Consider the following 18,831-nt stretch of genomic DNA (forward strand, 5'->3'; position numbering starts at 1 on the left):
CAAGGTGGTCCACGGTCGCAGCGGAGGGCGGAATGGAGCAGGGCAGCAAGGCAAATGGTATGGTTGCCGTCACCTGATGGGCCCTCTGGGGCGCAGCGCAGACCCAGGCACCGACTCTGCACTGAAGTCAGGCACGAGACCCGGAGGGGCTGCCCAGGAAAGAACCACTGTTGCTGCAAACCAGTTAAAGTTGCAGCGGCCCGCCCCAGGCTTGTCGGCTGCGGTGGGAGGCACCACAGGTCGTAGCAGAGGGCTGCGCGGGGAAGGGAGAAGCACTGTGCAGGTCAGACGGCGTGGCCCTGTCTGCATGCAAGGGGGGTTGCTTCCCCCGGTCTGGTCAATGTCTGCGGGAAGGGGCCTGTGCCACCACAAATCTCCTCTGCTGTATCCCCTCCCATGGCCCGCTCGTTTCTAGGAGGTTCTTCCTCCGTGCTGCAGGCCCGGTCACTCTCCCTGATGCGGTGTGGCAATCGAGGTGCCACAGTGCATGACGGAAGTTCTCCCGGAGCAGGCACAGCGAGTTCGGGGGGGGTCAGCAGCAGCTGGTGTGTCGGATTAGGTTGTTGACAGCTCGCTCGCGACTCAAGCGAACACCATATTGGTCCTATTGGCCACGCCATGCCACTCTTCTTTGCACTTTTACTTGTATGGAGGAGGATGGTACGGGCCAAAACATGTGGAATTAAGAGTACATTAAAGACCACTTCTGTATACTACTTTCCATACTTCTAAAAGCTTTTGTTAATGTTTTTTTTAAATTTATTTATTTATTTTTTATAAAGGTTATATACAGGAAACACACAGCTGTTACATGGGTTAACCTCCGTTGGCATATTCCCAATATTACAGTACATTTTGTGCGGTTCCCCCCCTTGCTGGCTCTATATCTTGATAGAGAGGTAGGTAAAGTAGGAAAAGTATAGGAAAGTTGGAAATAAGCGGCGAAGGAGGATAGGACAGACAAGTAGAGATGTATACCATCCTGACTTAAAAAGAGAAGCGCTTAGTATCTGACAAGTCCTGTTACATTTCATTCCCCACCTGGCGAGGTAGGTACGTCATTGTGCATTACCATGTGCATTACGATAAGAGTGTTCGGTTCAGTTTCTTACCGGGGGTCGTATGGGACCAGAGCCTTGTCTAAGACTTCCCACAGTCCCCTTGATGACGCTTTCCAGGGAGTTTATTGTAGCGCCATGCGGTCCGCTCCTCTGAGGTGGATAACCCAGTTGAGCCAACCTTTGTAGGTAGTTTTGGTGGTGTCCTTCCAGTTCGTTAGGACCAGTTTGACAGCAGTTGTTAGGAGTAGGTCCATTAGTTCTCTCTCTCCGTCCGTCGGAGGCGAGATCGACTGGGGTGATCTTGTTTTGGGAGGCCGAGGCCCACAGGTTATTCCAATTGTGTACGCTTAGCGGGAGGAGTATATGTCTATCCCAGTATTCAGTTGTTTTGGTGTTAAGCTTGGTAGTTTTAGGGCATAGTATTTTGAATATTTGCGAGACTTGATACCCTATTTTGTTGATGTTTGCTACCCATTGGTAGATTGAGGGTTGGGTGTTGGCTAGTTTTGACTTTGATAAGGCCGCTTTTATCTTTAGGAATCTATACAGGTCTAAGTCCTCTAATTGGTGGGTTGTTTTCAGGTCGGCGAATGTAATGGGGTGTGCCTCATTTTCCAGTTGGTGTGGGTGCGATATGCCTTTTGCTATCCATGTGTCGTATTTGAGACTTTTCCCCTTGTATTTGATGTTGTTATTAGCCCATAATGATTCTGACTTGGACCCTTTAATGCTGATCTCCATTTTCTTGTCTATCTCTAGGAGTGCTATTTTTGTGTTTCGGAAAATTGTTTTAGAGGTGTGCGGGTAAATGTTTGTTGTTAGTAGGGCTAGTGGATTCAGGTTAATCATAATGGCCTTCTCCACCTGTACCCACACTGGTGTGTAATCTGGCGCTTGGGTCACCCATTGTGTTCCTTGTTTAGCTAGGAAGGCTACCTGCAAGAGCTTAAAGTCAGCTAGGTTCACTCCGCCTTGTGATTTTGGTAGTCTTAATTTCTTACTACTAATCCTTGCTTTCTTATCGCGCCACAGGAACTTGGTAAGCATTTTATCTATTTTCCGGTGGAAGTCGTCTGAAAGGAGAACCAGAAGCATGCCTGATAAGTAGTTTATCAAAGGCGTGATCATCATTTTTAAGGTTTCGATTCATCCGCACCATGTCATGCATTTTGGTGACCAGGCTTCTAATTATCTCCTTACTTTGTCAAGTAGGAGCTACTTGTTGTGGTGTAGGGTGTTTATCAGGTCGTTGCCGAAGAATATTCCTAAGTATTTGATGTATCCTGTCTGCCAGGATAGTCCCGACCCTCCTAGCATGTCCCTGGAGCAATAGATGTTTAGTGGTTTGCATTCTGATTTTTCATTATTCAGTTTGTATCCGGAGACTTTAGAGTATTCCGCAATTGTGGACATTAGCGCCTTTATTGAGGTCCTTGGTTGTTCTGTCATTATTAGAACGTCATCCGCGTAGGTGGCAAGCTTTACTACGGCCCCATTAATGTCGACCCCTTTTATGCTATCATTTAGTTTTATGTCCTGAATGAGGGGTTCAAGAGCCAGAAGTAAGAGTGATGGTGAGAGCGGGCAGCCCTGTCTGGTTCCTTGTTGTAGCTGGAATGGGTCAGAAGGTGTTTTATCGTAATGCGGGCTGAGGGTGTTTGGTAGAGGACCATTGTCATCCTGATATAGTCCTCCCCAGGTTAAAGGAGTGCATGCATTGTCTTAGGAATGCCCAGGATACTTTATCGAAGCCCTTTTCTGCGTCAAGTGCTATGGCTACTGCCAGTTTCGGTCTCGTGGGGACTTGTTGTAGCATATGGCAGAACAGGCGTGTGTTGTCGCTAGACATACGGTTTCGCATTAAGCCGACTTGGGAGTTACTTATTAATTTGGGTAGTACCGAATTCAGTCTGGCTGCCAGGATTTTGGCATAGATTTTACAGTCCACATTGATGAGGGCAATGGATCTATAATTTTTCAGTAGTTGTTGATCTTTGCCTTCTTTTGGGATAACTATTATAGTAGCTTCTGTCATGGATTGTGGAACTTTCCCTGAGGTTGCTGTCTGGTTAAAAACCCTTCTCATAGTTGAGGCTAGTTGTGGTAGAAGGCTTTATAGAAATCCGCAGTATATTTGTCTGGCCCTGGGGCCTTATTCTTTTTTAACCACATGCGTGCGGCGGCTTTTTTTGCGCTGTGCGGCATTTTTGAAAACACCGCGTTACATGACGAGCTGAGCTCGTCATGAGCATGCGAGCGGCGCATCTCATGACGAGCTCAGCTCGGCATGAGCATGGAAGGGGTTAAGGATTTAACTGCCATTTCAATCTCTGTGCAGTAGATTTCCTGACCTAGTCTTGCTCTGTCTTCGGGATCTAGCTTTGGGAGTTCCAGTCTTCTAGATATCGCATGCATTCTTCTTTGTTGAGTATCTGGTCTGATTTTTATAGCTCTGAATAGAAGTCTCAGAATGTCTTGAGGATTTCTTTGTGTCCTGTGTGTGTTTTGTTGTTTGAATCAGTGATTGTTGAGATAGCTACCTGGTTACATTTGTGTTTTAGGTATGATGCTAATAGTTTCCCTGCTCTATTGGATTCGCAAAGGTTCAGTGCCTTGCATTTGTTGAACCACAGTCCTGCTCTTTCGCTTATGATCTTATTGTATTCATATTTGTGTTGTGTTAGGGTATTTAGGAGTGCGTTGTCGTTCTGTGCGTTTATGTGCTCAAGTTCTAGCTTTTTTATCTCTGCCTCAAGTTGGGTTACCTTTAGGTTTGACCTTTTGTTTATTCTTGCCTTAATACCGATTATTTTACCTCTGATTGTTGCTTTCAGGGCCTCCCATATCGTATTAGTGTTGGTCCCTGGCGTATCATTGTGGTATAGGTAGTCCTCTATGGCTTCCTCAATTTCTTTTTTGTTATTCTGGTCTGAAATGGTTTCTTTCCTGAAGCGCCACCTTCTAGGGATCGCTTGATGGGTTCTTATGTAAAATCTTAAAGTGTATATGAAAATGTCTATGTATCTTCAATAACTGAAAATGCCAAGTGTTGCTCCGCACCTCACGGTACCCCAGGGGGACTGACTGCCAGTCCCCATCCTATTGCTTCACATAACCATGGGCCAGTTCCAATGCCCTGTTACATGTTGCCGGCCCACAATCAATCAACACATGAGACTCACAAGAGAGACTGTAATGATAGAGAGACTCGACAATGGTAGGTATTGTTAGAAAAGTCTCATGGTTGGCAGTATTCACTGATGTTGCAGCAGGGGAGGCTGAAAAGTAGCAAGCCCCAACAGCAGTGCTTGCCTTGAGCCAGTGTTTGCTATTGTTCCCCACCAGCACTTATTTTTTCCCAACAGACTTTGATCTAGAGTAAGAACGAGAAAAACATAAAAAGGGGCACAAGAAAGAAGAGAGAGACAGAAAAACAGTGACAAAGGGAGAAAGCAGGGTAGGAAAAAACATACAAGAGTGCGAGAGTCAGGCAGTGCCTGGTGGTAGGCAAAAAAGGCATGAGGTAGGATCAAGATAGCGCAGCTTTGGTATTTGGCACCCCAACCTTGGATTGAGGCGTCCCCAAGCTTTGTGAGCAAAACCTTGGTTCCAGGCACCTATTCTTTTACAAATTAAGTACTAGACCAGTTCCTCTTACTGGTGATATTCTACACTTGTCTTGTTTTAAAAATGGCCTTGTCTGCAGTACTTCTACGCATCTGTTGAAAGAGAACTGCTGCTTAATTAAAAGGCGTACAGCCAATATTAATTGCATTTGCTCTGTTAAATCATTCGTTTCTGCTCAGTCTACATTAGTCATAGGAATGTAAGAGACTAAAAAGTAACAAAATGAAGTCCTGAAAAGTTACTCCTCATGTGAGTTAAGGGTAAGTTCAACCCAGTATGTTTTGAGGCATTGAATGACCGAGAATCTAGCATCTTGGACTTGTGTAGTAACTTTATCTTTTTTAATGTAATTTCTGTTACTTTCTCTAACTTTAACAGCAGAGGGTTAACCTAAAGTAGCCTCCATCTTCATCTCACTTTTCCACTCATTTCTGTCCAACGATCACTTCACATTGCACAGTTTTTAAGCTTATTTAGATACAAAGCTGTAGACCTGTGGCTGTGCTGATTCACATTTCCATTTACTTAGGAATACACATGCATGATAACAGAATTGACATTTGTGTACATTTTCATGAATTTTGACTGGAAATAGTTAGAATTAGAAATCTAGAAAAAGTACATACACCTGCGGCATCCATGGACTGCAGTCGAGGAAAGAGATACGTTGTTTAATTATTCTGAGAAATGACAAATTTTTGGGGCTGACAGTACCTGGAAGCAAAGTGTACAAACATGGGCTAACTTTATTATCCTTAATTACAAGATCTTAAAAGTGTGAAGGTTGAAGAGCCCATGGGTGCGGTTAATGCTGTGAGTAAAGAGGACTGTACCTAAATTGTCTGCCTTTTGGATAAAATGGTAATGTGATGATTAAATGATGTTGGTTACATAACTTTTTAACTGTGTAATGTGATCTTTCGCCACATTTCCAACTTCTCAATTCGCAGAGCTAACTGATTTTCCCAATGTATTGCTGTATGTTTGAGTGCATGTCGTTGAAATACACCTGCTCGAGAACCCTCTGGGATTCTCTAGGGTGTTTTGGGGGACTACTAAAACGGGTACTTCAGAAATAACTGAACATTTGACAGTTAACCCACTCTTTAATCTCAAAATTGGCAAACCAGAAACAAATTATAAAAGCGAGGACATAGCAGACAGAAGTAAAAATAATAAGAACTGCTAGTGTTATAACAAGGGCCACTGGAATACTGTGGTAATAAAGAACATATTATGAGCATTATTAACTAACAAGTTTGAGATTTTAACATAAAGTGACACCCAAGGGCTCCCAATGCTCTAAAAATTCAAATAAATCATGCTGGTGGGGTGTGGAGGTAAAACAAACTAAGAGTTATATGAGTTGGAAGCACAGGGCTTAGGATTCAAATGAAAACTGTATGAGTATGAATGGATAACAATTGACGTTCCAGTTGAGAACATTGTGTTAGGTACACTGACAAATGAATATTAATGTACTGTCATGTTAATTTGTATTGAATACGTAGTGAAAATACAAACAAACTAAACAGCATTTGGATATATTTGTTGTGGATAGCTTTACCTCTGAAATTGAAATTTGTTGTCCAATTAAATTTTTTCAAATTAAAATTTCAGGAAATACTTTCAGGAGTGGTGGTTATCATGAGCAAAGACACTGTACAACACCAGGGAATTTCCTTAACGATGGAGGGATCTGTAAACCTTCAGCTCAGTGCTAAAAGTGTTGGTGTGTTTGAAGCCTTCTATAATTCTGTGAAGGTAAGGACAAGATCATGTTGACTTCTCCAACTGCATGCTTGGAGACAAGACTCTAAATCTAATGTTCTTTTTTTGTTGCTCTCAGAGCTCCAGATTTTAAACAACATCGATAGGGTAACTGTTCCTGTAGTTGTGGGTCACCAGGTGAAGGAAATGAGGGGTCTTCCTTATTAGGAAGTTATGCCCTCAGACACACGTTGGTATGTCATGCTTCCGCAACGGGCTTAGCTCCTCGTGGGGTCGGTGCTGCAATACCCCACGTGCCCCACAAGAAGGCTCTTTAGCGTAGATCTTTTGATAAAAATAGCAGTGATGATGATCGCGGGTGTGTGGGACAAGTGAAGCAGTGAGTTTAAAAATACCTACAGAGTGCCAAAAAGAAATTTAATCCGGAGTCCCCTTAATAAGGATAAAAACGACATGTAGATTGTTTATTTCTTAATTATGAAGAATAAATAATTCCAACACCATGTGTAGGTCATGTACGTCGACATGTTTCACGCCTCAGCGGTCCGGGAGGGAGCCATTGCGTTTCATCAGGACCAAATGAGTAGTAATGCATATATCCCTACCCTGAATAGGGTTGGGTGAATGAGTTTCTGTATCAAGTGATTACCCAAATGTGCTTAGTAGGGCGGACAGGCCAAGAAAAGTACCTGATAAAAGGTAAACCTACTAAGGTTTCCGATGTTCCAACTGGAAGAGAAAAAAGTATAGTAAATGGTTGCCTACAGGGAGTACATAATAACATCTTGGGTAGAATCAGGACATGCTAGGAGTGCAATGCACAACTCCTCTGGTGCAGTCACACATCCTGAAAATTGTGGTGAGTGACTTCAATGATGGTTCATTATCACGTCACAGTTGTCTAACAGACACACAAGAAAAATATAAAGTGGGTGACCGCTGGTAAGGGTAGGGATATGTTCTTACCCCAATGACGATAGTTTTGTGCACCCTGGGTCATGAGCAGAAGACTTCGCCTAGGCTGCGCTGAAAAATCTATGGAAGCGAGTACAAGGTAGAACTGTTAAAGTAACAGTACATCTGGACCAAAGTATCCACGCCAAATTTTGTATCCTTTTTTTAAACATTTTGGGGATTCTAAAGGTACCCAGGATTTGTGATTCCCCCTGGAAGGCGACTGAGAAAATAGGCAAAATCTAGCTACATTTTGATTTTTGGGGGGCCTTTGCAAAAAGTTTCTGTTTTTTTGATCCTTAAAATGGCATCACCAAAACGTTTGCTTTGCCAAAGTTCTCATTTTCCTGGCTTTCACAAATAATGCAGAGCTGAATCAAGGAACTGATTTTCTTTTTTTTTTTTTTTCCACAGCTTTGGTATTTTTCATTTTTTCCTATTTTTGTGCTTTCAGCCTACTTCCAGTTTATGGTGGAAACAACTGAGAAACCCTTGGGTTATCCTGGAGAGCTATATATTTCTGAAAAGTAAACACAATTTAGAATTCAGCAAGTGTTCATTTGTATAGATGCTTCAAGGTTTTCCCAAAGAAACTAACTGTTGAAATAAAAAAATATTGCAAATTTAATTAGTAGGAAAGAAACGTCCATTTGTGATAAAGTTTTCATTTGTAACTTTTCCTTGTAATGGCTGATTTACAAAACTAAAATCCCATTACATCTGCTAGACCCTTCTGGTTGCGGGTTGTATAGTGTTTGTGGGTTTTCCAAGAACCTGAAGTACCCAGAGCAAATAACTGATGTGCACCTTCCAATGATATTTAATTGTATACTGAGTATAGAGCAATTCATATGTTAAAATATAAAGGGCGGAAAATAGGTATCAAGGAAACCTATGTATTTCCAAAATGGGCACAAGGTATGGAGCTTAGAAGCAGTGGTTATTTCTACATCTATGAATTTGTGGATACCCATAACCAGCATGTGAATTAGAGGGCATTTCTCAAAATGTCTCCTTTGTTGCACACTGGCTTATATTTGAACACACAAATGCAGAGAAATTCAATTGGGAGTTTGGGCCCTGGATCAGATGACACCTCGGTGAAACATAGCAAACCAGCAAATATTTTAAAACTAGACAACCGTGGAAATCCAGTGTGGGGTGACTTGTGTGGCTGTCACCAGGTTTTCTAACCAGAATCTCTTGCAAACCTCAAAGTTTGACTAAAACACACACATGTTCCTCACAGATCTCTGAGGAAAACTTCTGGATTCTTTAGGGAGCCACAAATTTCAAACCACCTACTATTCACCTAGGTTTCCTGATAAAAATGGCACCCCACTTGTGTGAGTAGCGCTAGTACCTGTGACAGGAAAACCCCAAAACGGAATTGGACACATCATTTTTCCACTGAAAACAGACCCTTTTTTGCGAGGTGGCTAGCTGTGTATTTTAGGCCCTAGCTCAGCCAGCACCTAGAGAAAGCTAGCAAACCTGCACATTTAAAAAAAACTGGACACCCAGGGGAACCCAGAGTGGGGTGACTGGTATGGCTCTCACCTGGTGTTTGTACCAGGAAGCCCTTGCAAGCATATCCCTCACATTTCTGTGAGGAATACCTCTAAAATATGTGGGGAGCCACAAACTCCCTACCACCTACCATTCCCTCAAGTCTTCAGATAAAAAGGGTACCTCACTTGTGTGGATAGGGCTAGTGCCTGTGACAGGAAAGGTCCCAAAACACACTGAAAACCTCACCCTTTTTTGGGGGGTGCGGAATTGTGGCTAGCTGTGGGTTTTGGAGCCTACCTGAGCCAGCACCTAAGGAAACGTAACAAACCTGCACATTTTGGGAAATTTGACACCTAGTGGAATCCAGGGTAGGGTGGCTTGTGTGGCTCTCACTTGGTTTTCCAACCCAGAAGCCCTTGCAAACCTCAAACTTTGACTAAAAAAATAATAATTTTCCCCACATTTCTGTTTAGCCGGCACCTAGGGGAAGCTAGCAACTCAACACAATTTTGAAAACTAGACACCCAGAGGGTTGTGCTTCACGTGGGTGCCGCAAAGTGTTTTTACCCGCAATGTCCTGCAAACCACAAACATTGCCTAAATATTGTGCATTTTCCTTCCATTTCGGTGAAGAAAAAGTCCGAAATCAGCAGGAATCCACAAAGTTCATACCATCATTGCATTCCCCCACTCATCCTGATAAAACGCTGCTCCCCTTGTGTGGTTGGCCTAGTGCCCGCAACAGAAACAGATCAAACCTAAGTCAATGAGTGCCCTTTGTGAGGACTCCCATTGACCGTGCTTTGATCTATTCCTGTCGCGGGCACTAGGCAAATCCACACAAGTGGGGCAGCATTTTTATTGGGACAAATGGAGAAGTTCTGGGTGGTAGTAATTTTGTGGATTCTTTCAGGAAGAATAGGTCACAGAAATGTAAGGAAAATATGTGCTTTCTAGGCACATTTTGAGGTTTGCATGGCATAGTGGTTAAGAAAGCTGTGTGGGATCCACGAGCTGACAACACCCTGTACTCCCATGGGTGTCTAGCTTTCAGAAATGCCTTGGTTTGGTAGGTTTTCCTGGGTGGCTGCTGAGTCCAGGCCCAAAATCAGAAGCTATCCCTTTTGTTGATGTTGCCACATTGCATCTTGGATCCCAACCTTTTGCAGGCACTAGACCCACGCACACAGGTGAGGCACTATTTCTATCAGGAGACACGTGAGAACTCTTTGTGGCAGGAAATAGGCAGATCCTCTTAGATTTCAGTACTTTGACTCACAAAAATATGAAAAAAAGATGTGTTTTAGCCAATATTTGAGGATTGCAGGTGCTTCTGGGTATGATAACCTTGTGGGATCCACGCAGGTCACACCACCCTGGAGTCCCCTTGATGTCTAGTTTAGTTTACGAAAATAATGGAAATTTCAGAATACTGAACCAGTGACTCGTAGCTCATTGGCTGTGACGCCACAACAAGGCACCGACCGCTTTACGGGCCATTCACATACCTTTCAAGCATCTCTCACACACACACCATTCACACCGCTAGCCATGGGCCCAGCACAACACTCACATCAACAAATGGCGCCATTCAAGGGCCCATCACTATCATATGCCCACAGGACTGACACAGCAATCACGCCACCTGGCAGCTGGTTGAGTGTGTGGGCTGGCATCCGTCTGGCAGTATGTGTCTATTGTACAGCATCGTCGCCACACACACACACACACACACGCACGCACGCTCACTCGCTCGCTCACACTCACTCACACGTGTTAGCTCTCACACACACACACACACACACACCCCAACGGCCAAGAGTTAGCTCTCTCTCACACACACACACACACCCCAGCAGCCAAGTGTTAGCTCGCACACACCAACAGCCAGATGTCAGTTCAGACTCCTGAATCACAACACATGGAGGCTGGTGGAATGTGTGGGCTGCCGTTACGGTGGCAGTGTGTTTGTAGTGATTTTCTACTGGTCAACACACACACACACACACCAGTCCACACACATTGCCAGCCAGACGCCAGCCACACACACTGCCAGCCAGACGCCAGCCACACACACTGCCAGCCAGACGCCAGCCACACATACTGCCAGCCAGACGCCAGCCGCACACACTGCCAGCCAGCCACACACACACTGCTAGCCAGCAGCCCCACACGCTGCCAGCTCGACGCCAGCCACACACACACACACACACACACACTGTCATCCAGACGCCAGCCACACACACAGCCATCCAGACGCCAGCCACACACACACTGCCATCCAGATGCCAGACACACACACATTGCCATCTAGACGCCAGACACAAACACACTGCCATCTAGACGCCAGCCACACACACACTGCCATCTAGACGCCAGCCACACACACACACTGCCATCCAGACGCCAGCCACACACACACTGCCATCCAGACGCCAGCCACACACACCACCAGCCAGATGCCATCCAACATCACTCTGTAGCTCCACACCACTCATTTCTAAAACACTCCCACAGTGAACAGATAACACACACACACACAAAACACAGACAAGAACAAATAAAACATCCATCTAAAACAGCAATTTGTTTTTCCAATAGAACCATTAGAAGATAAAATGCCAACTGAATGTATGCACACAGGTGTAACTAAACGCATCAAGTTACTGCCAACCAGGTATCTAAACCGAAAATAAATATAGTAATACAAACTAGAGTCTGTTCCCTTTTACTGTAATGGTTGCTCCCCAGCTTGACCTGTGTATGGTACACTTTAAAATATGTGGGCACACACTGGCCAGATTTAGAAGGGCACTTGGGCTAGTACATATGACTCTCCTTTCGTACTCCGTTTAGGACACAGACTTTACATCTCCAACAAGGAATGTCTTTTTTGGGTGTCAGAGGAATATATTCAAGAAAGTGATGATCTTTCAATCCAGCCAAATTCTTCACCCCTCCGACTAGGAACACTTCCCTGTTCAACTGCAACAAGTGTGCTTATTACAGACTTCTGAAACTGTACAAAACTAATTTCGGAATAAGGAGAACACTGTTTGAAAACAACATAGGCATTGAAGGGTTCCAAATGAAATAAATGAACAGCCAATATCTTGTAACAGATGTGTGACTTTTGAGCAGCACTGTAAGGTTCCAACCTTTGATCTACTCTATCCACACCTCCCATGTGCTTGTTATAGTCCAAAATGCACACAAGCTTACGCACCTCTGCTACCTGACCCCAAACAGTCACAGGTGAAGTGCTTTTTTATCATGAATAGTTGTTAGCATGTGGACATCTCCTCTGTCCGAAAATTTCAAAGCAAGAAGTTCATTACTACGCACAACACTGCTCTGTCCCTTTTTAAAGTTTTTTACACTCAACCTCTTTTGGTTAACCTTTATGGTTCGAGCGGATTGTGCCACGTACCACTGTGTCCACCTTGAACAATTCCTTAAATAATTGCATACCTGTTTAGAAATTGTTCACGTATAAATGTTGAACTTTATTAAAAAGTCCTCTGGTAAGTTCTCGCCCAATTTTATTGCTGACCCCAAAAGTGGAAGGGTAACCAGGGGGATCAATTGAAATGTACCCACTAGTGTAAACCCTTAAAGAACACATACATCCAGTTGCACTTTCTGAGAGCTTATACATCTTAATATCATAACCTGCTTTCTTGCTGAGAATGTATTGTCTGAAAACCAAACCGCCTTTGAACAGGACCAGAGACTCATCCACAGATATATCTTTCCCTAGAACATTCCGCCCTTAAACTTATTCTCTTGGCTATGGTGTCATCCCGCTTGGACTACGGCAATGCCCTTTATTGTGGCATGCCAGCGTACCTCGTGAGGCGTCTCCAGCTGATCCAGAACCAGGCGGCCCGCCTGGTGTTCAACTTATCAAAATCTCATCATGTTACACCCCTTCTCAAATCCCTACATTGGCTCCCTGTACAGCAACGTGCCTTGTTCAAGCTGGGCTGCATCATTTTCAATGTCCGGTCTGGTTCTGCCCCTGCATTTATTGCTTCTACAATTCATGTCTACACTCCATCTAGGGAATTGCGCTCAGCCACCCAACAACTTCTCGTAGTCCCTCGCTTCAAACGGAAAAAATGGGGAGGATCCAGATTCTCCACCTTGGCTCCTGCCTTCTGGAACTCTCTCCCTACTCATTTGAGAACCTGCCCTCATTACTCCCTCTTCCGCAAGGCCCTTAAAACTTTTCTTTTTACTCAGGCCTTTCCCTCTTAATTGCCCCGTGGCTTCTTAGACTTTTTGCTTTTGGGTTTTGTTGTGCTGCATAGCGCCATGAAACCGCACAGGTGTACGTGCGCTCTAGAAATAATTTTAAACTCAATCTCTGAGAAATGATCTACTAAATTGTCAAGAACAGGCCAAATCTTGAAAAGACGATCCCAATCAGAGTGATCTCATAGCAATGCTGTAGCATTGTCTACAAAATGCAGCATCTGCTGCAGAAGCAAATACCAGTCTCTACTTATGTTGCTGGAAATATAGCAGTTGCCATCAAGGGACTAGTAGACCAATATCAAGACAGTAATGGCTTTCTTAGCAATCCCATCAACAGCGTTAAACCCCAGAACTGCTTAATCTTATGGAGATTGGTGGGAGTCCACTGGATAGATCTTGAGTGGGTTTTAAGTGCGGCACTATTGTCCCTCAAAAACTGTACTGCAAACAACTTAGTCTGCTTAACAATATAATCAGAAAACACATCATCAACAAACAATTGGAAAATTTGATAGGCAAAAGGTTCTCTGTATTGACCCTACACCCTGCAGCACCATTAAAGGCAGGCACAATAGGCTGCAACATATTAGGGTCAACCCAGGCTTCAGCACTTCCAGCTCCTGCCTGCAATCCAGCTTGCTCTTGCTGCCCTACTGGGATATCCGTTTCCTCACCTAAAAGTGGTGCTTCATCGGCACTAATAGTGAATTCATCATCAGATGATTCCTCTTGGACAGAAAAATCACTTCCAGGGGGCCTGATTAAGAGTTTGGCGGTCTTGCAGCAGGCTTCCACGCAAGTGCACCACTGCGAGACCGCCAAACCTGTAGTCACACCGCTTGCCAGATCAGGACTTACATTCTGATCTGGTGGCCAGTGCTTTGGTGGTCCCACGGCGCTGCCTTTCAAAGGCTCATATTAGAGGAAAAGCAGCACTGCAGGACCGCCAAAGCACGCTCCAGCACCATGTTGTGCAAATCTTTCTGTGCTGGAATTGGGGGTTCATACCTGCCCCCTACATGCACCTCCATGCACAGAGTCAACCGGGATCCTGTAGGGTCCCCTCTGTTGCCTCTGCTCTGCCCTTTTCATGGTGGTCGCACCGCCATGAAAAAGGTGGCGTTGAGGCAACTCATGATATGCTCGGTGATGCTAGGTGTGGCACTGCCAGCATATTCTGCCTAAGGAAAGACCGACCAAAACATGGTGATTTCCATCAAGGGAGTGACCCTTGCCCAAGATACCGCTCCCAACACCCAAAAATACATCCCTGGTCTCTAGTGAACATTCCTGCTGCATGATCGTGGTACCACCAGCAGCAGGAATGCACTTCGGAGAGACACAGGGTGAAAGAAAAAACTCTATCCTTTACTCCGGTGCCTCTCTGCCCTCCCGATCCATCCTGGGAGCAAGGACTTACCTGCATACAGGTCCTATTCCCTGGATGTGCTGGAAGCAAATGGCTCAATGTGTGTTCTCGGCATCTGTTGATGAGGTCTGCTCGCGAGCGCTGACATCATCAGATCCTCCCCTAGAGGAGGCATACGGCAGGGGTAGCACTGGGGCAGCGCTAGCGCTTCCCGCTTTGGCTGGTGCTAGGACGTGCTGGAGCCGTCCTCCGCTCCGGAGCACTGTGGCTGAGACGGCTCCAGCACCTCCTTAGCACCCAAGGGGTTCAATTCCATGAACCTTCCACTTGTCCTAATTGCATAATCTTGTAATTAGTCCAGTAATTTATATCACTGTAGACAGCCCATACAATGCTCAGAACCACTGGGTGGCGCTGTTGAGACGAGAACGCGAGATAGCGATGAGAGTGGTGTGGTGAGAAAGAAGTAGTGGGTTCCACCATCGCTGCCGATGCCGATTTTGGAAAAATTACGAACTGCAGCGATTAAGCCGAACTATTAAATCCCCCATCTCGGCGGCGGCAAAGGGAAAACAGTTACGGCAAGTGACGACAAGAGGCGGCAAACCGCGGGCCGCGAGGAGGCTGAAAGCAAACGGCAAGAGGCGGCAGCGGCGGCGGAGTAGTGGAGCAAGCCGTGGGCTGCGAGGCAGAAAGCAAAATGGCAAGCGGAGGCGGCCGAGTAGTGGAGCAAGTCGCAGGCCGCGAGGAGCTGTGAGGTGGCAGCGGAGGCAGTGAAGTTGTGAGGTGGGAACAGCTATGCCGTGGTGAGGGGGGACCGTGAGAAGGCAGCCTGAGCCACAAGCTGTGAGTGTTGAAATAAGCGGGGAACTCACTCTCTACTTCCTCTAGTTTCACTGCACTCACTGTACCCACAAGAAACTTGCCGATTGAAGGCAGACAGAGGCTTGTGAATACAGCTACAGTTACAGCTACAGCAGCCACAGCTATAGTTACAGCAGATGGATTGAACTGCCATTGAAACCCTAGATCTGAGATTGGAATATTGGAAGTGGCGTTGGCGGAGTTATTGGGGTTGCTTGTTGAGCATGAGCACCCCCACACCCTCCGTGTAGTTTGGAACAAGGAGCCCGGGAGTGTGGAGTAGGAGTTTGTGAGTTTTGGAGATGTGGAGCCAGGCATGGACTGGCTTGTGCTCTACTGAAAGCCCGCACCGGGGATTAGAGTTGGCGGTGGCCTATGGTTCATGGTTAGCCGTCATCTGGCTGACTGATTGTACGGTTTGCGGAGTCCCCTCTCTAACTGAAGTGCTGGGTCAGCTAGAGAAAACCGACTGGAACTGTGGCTGAGTGCAACAAGGGGGAAGAGTACCATCCTCTTTGCCCCTTGAGCTGTTTAAAATCACCCTTAACCATTGAGACACTGAGTTTATGTGCCCTGGACTTCGTGAGCAGTTGATCTGAGTAAGAGAGTGGAGGAAAATAGAGGTGTGCAGCATAAAATCTAGCTGGAGATTGGACCATCTAACTGATTATCTTAATAGTGTTGAGCATATACCCTCTTTAAGGATCGCGCTACGAAATACGAAAAGGGTTCAGTCGTACGTAATAGATAGGGGAATTATGCACTCTGGTAAAGAGAGGATGTCAGGCACAACTGCAAGACGTACAAAGAAAATACAACAACCAAAGGTGTTAAAAAAGGTTAAAGTAAACACCGTAGGAGCGAATCAGACACTAATTTCTCCATTAGCAAGGATGTTTGAGAAATCGGGTAAAATCCCAGATAAATTTCAATTTATGCAGGATCCAATTGGAGCCCTGATCACAATGCAAACCGATACGGAAAATAATAAATTACAAACTCCAATGAAACCGACTAGTAGTGAGAAATCCAGTATGCAAGTCACACAAAGTAGCCTACAAAAAGGAGAGTGTAACTCACAAATTAAGAATAATGAATTCCAAATCACAGATCAGGATATACTAAGTGCAACTATACCTTCCGGGATAAATCAACAAGATAAATCAAGAGAAATGGATGTATCAGATGTATCAGATGAATCAGATGTATTAACTAAAAGAGGTATGATGGAACAAAAACTTTCAATGATTCCTATAGAAGTAAATGTAGAAATCAAGAAAAAATCTCAGACATTAATTGAGGAACCAATGCCCAATCAATTGAGTAATTAAAGTTGTAATACTAGGAGTGCCAACCAAGAAGATGATGAACCACATGAAATAAGGCAAGTCAATCCAAATGGGGGAACTGATTTAAGAAATAAAACAAATGAAGATACTGACCCAAAAACAAATGAGATCCTCATGGTAGAATATTTACCTCCCACTACCAATACATATCAAAATGGAAAGACAACACAAGATAACCAAATAGGAATAAAGGAACAAGATATGGGCATGAGTTGGGATATTTTTTACCAAACCTCGACTCTCACATTAGAAGCATTAAAATATCAATCCAATAAAATGGATATTCAAATTGACCTTCTTAAAATGATGGCAAATGCAGTTGCGGGGATTGACAAATAACTTGCTCAGCTTAATGGTGTGATAGTTAGAGCTCAAAATGATAATGGAAAAATGGCCACAGACTGTATTTGTACACCAATTATAGACAAGCTAGTAACAATACCAGAGTTTTTGCATCCCTTAATAGAAGACACCAAAAAGTCCATTCTAAAAGAAAATGGAAATGATTATGAAAAAAGAAAGGACAAATCTGAACTTATTATTAAGACCGAAAAGGAATATAACAGTTCCATGGAAAGTAGCGATGGCCAAGATTTAACATCACAGAGAAAGTCGCAGACAAAATCAAATGTACATGGTGAACGAATATCATCAATAGACATACAATTATTGGATCAAACAAGGGAGGAAACAACCAGTATAGAAACAAGGGTAGATCATGAATGTAAAGATCAGGATACCAATGGTTCCACTATGTCAAAAAGCCAAAGGAAATAATTACGCAAAGCAAGGAAAAATAAAAACACTAAAAACTGTGTAATATTACAATCGGATGAAGACCCTATAACAACCATAGACACGGAAGGAGCTGATTTACGAAATGAATTGCCAAAAGAAGAAAAAAAGATCTCATCAATAGCTAAGAATGGGAATACATTTTTTTTTCTATATTTGATCGAGAACCATCAATGGAACAAATGAGGACCCAAAAAGAAATAGCTATTAAATGTATTAAAACAAGTCAAATAGGGATGGAACAAAAACTAAGGATTATAGCTAGTCCACCTCAATTTAAAGATAAACCACTAAATAAAGAAGATTTACAGGATAGTTGTCCGATTATCTATAATTCTCATGGATGGAATGACAGCACGCCTATAAAGGTAACGATAAAAACAAGTCATCAACAACATCAATATGTTGACGAAAAAACAGAAACATATTTTAAATCTAATGTGAATGATGAAGATAAAAGAATTACACAAAAAACAGTAGAGACAAAAACAAAATTACCAAATTGGGATCAACTTGTTATTGAAAATCGGGAAGGAGTAAAGCAAATTACGTATAAAACAAAGCAATCTATGTGTAACGACCTGGGGTTGCCCCAAACATTGGTATGTGGTCAAGCTACAAAGACAAAAAGGACAAACTCTACCTCTAACCCATTGTACCCTCTGCAGAATATCGACACGAACATAGACTTTCAAGCAGAACACTGGCCCTTTAATGAGGATTGGGAATTCCAATGGGAGGAGTCACGTCAGGACACGGAGACGTCTTATGCCACGGAGTACGAATCAGGGGTGTGCTTGTTCACCCAGGAGGAGGAGACGGAGAAACGGAGCGGAGTAGGAGAGAGCGTCGAAGCCGAGCGGAGTGCGGAGACGCGGGACGAGACGAAAGCAGGAGTCGTTGAAGGAAAGAGTGAGGACGAGAAGCCAGGAGGCCACCGACACCACGAGCCGCCCAGCCATACACCCGCGGGAGGTGTATGGCTCAGCCAGGTACGTGACAAACTCCGGGGCTGGGTCAAAGGCACAACTACGAGTACCGACGTACCCTGAGGCATCCCCTCCCGGTCTTGGTGTACCCCTTCCTGAGCACTAATTCCCCATCACGTCGGCATCTAAGTTAGGTGTGTTGCACCAGTAGGGTGACCCTCACTCCCTTTCCCCTGTGAGCAAGTAGAACGTGTGGACAGAACACTGATACCTGCTATCTTTCTCTCCCTGTGCACTCAACCGATCGGCAAGACGGAGATTGACGAGCCTGTTCCGCGAAGAAGACTCGACAGGGAACACCGAGCCTCGGCAGCGGAATC

At 44.5% G+C, this 18,831-nt stretch overlaps 1 protein-coding gene across 4 annotated transcripts in view; it reads left to right on the top strand.

The window, feature by feature from the left end:
* Window positions 1-18,831, top strand: part of VPS26C (VPS26 endosomal protein sorting factor C) — a 331,601-nt gene that overhangs the window by 90,990 nt on the left and 221,780 nt on the right. For all 4 annotated transcript variants that reach the window (XM_078656856.1, XM_078656855.1, XM_078656858.1 and 1 more), the window contains exon 2: window positions 6,309-6,452. In XM_078656856.1, coding sequence (XP_078512982.1) covers window positions 6,309-6,452 — 144 coding nt within the window. The remainder of the gene's footprint in view (window positions 1-6,308; window positions 6,453-18,831) is intronic.

The sequence above is a fragment of the Lissotriton helveticus genome, chromosome 8 (assembly GCF_964261635.1).
Source record: "Lissotriton helveticus chromosome 8, aLisHel1.1, whole genome shotgun sequence".
Classification (NCBI taxonomy): Eukaryota; Metazoa; Chordata; class Amphibia; order Caudata; family Salamandridae; genus Lissotriton; species Lissotriton helveticus.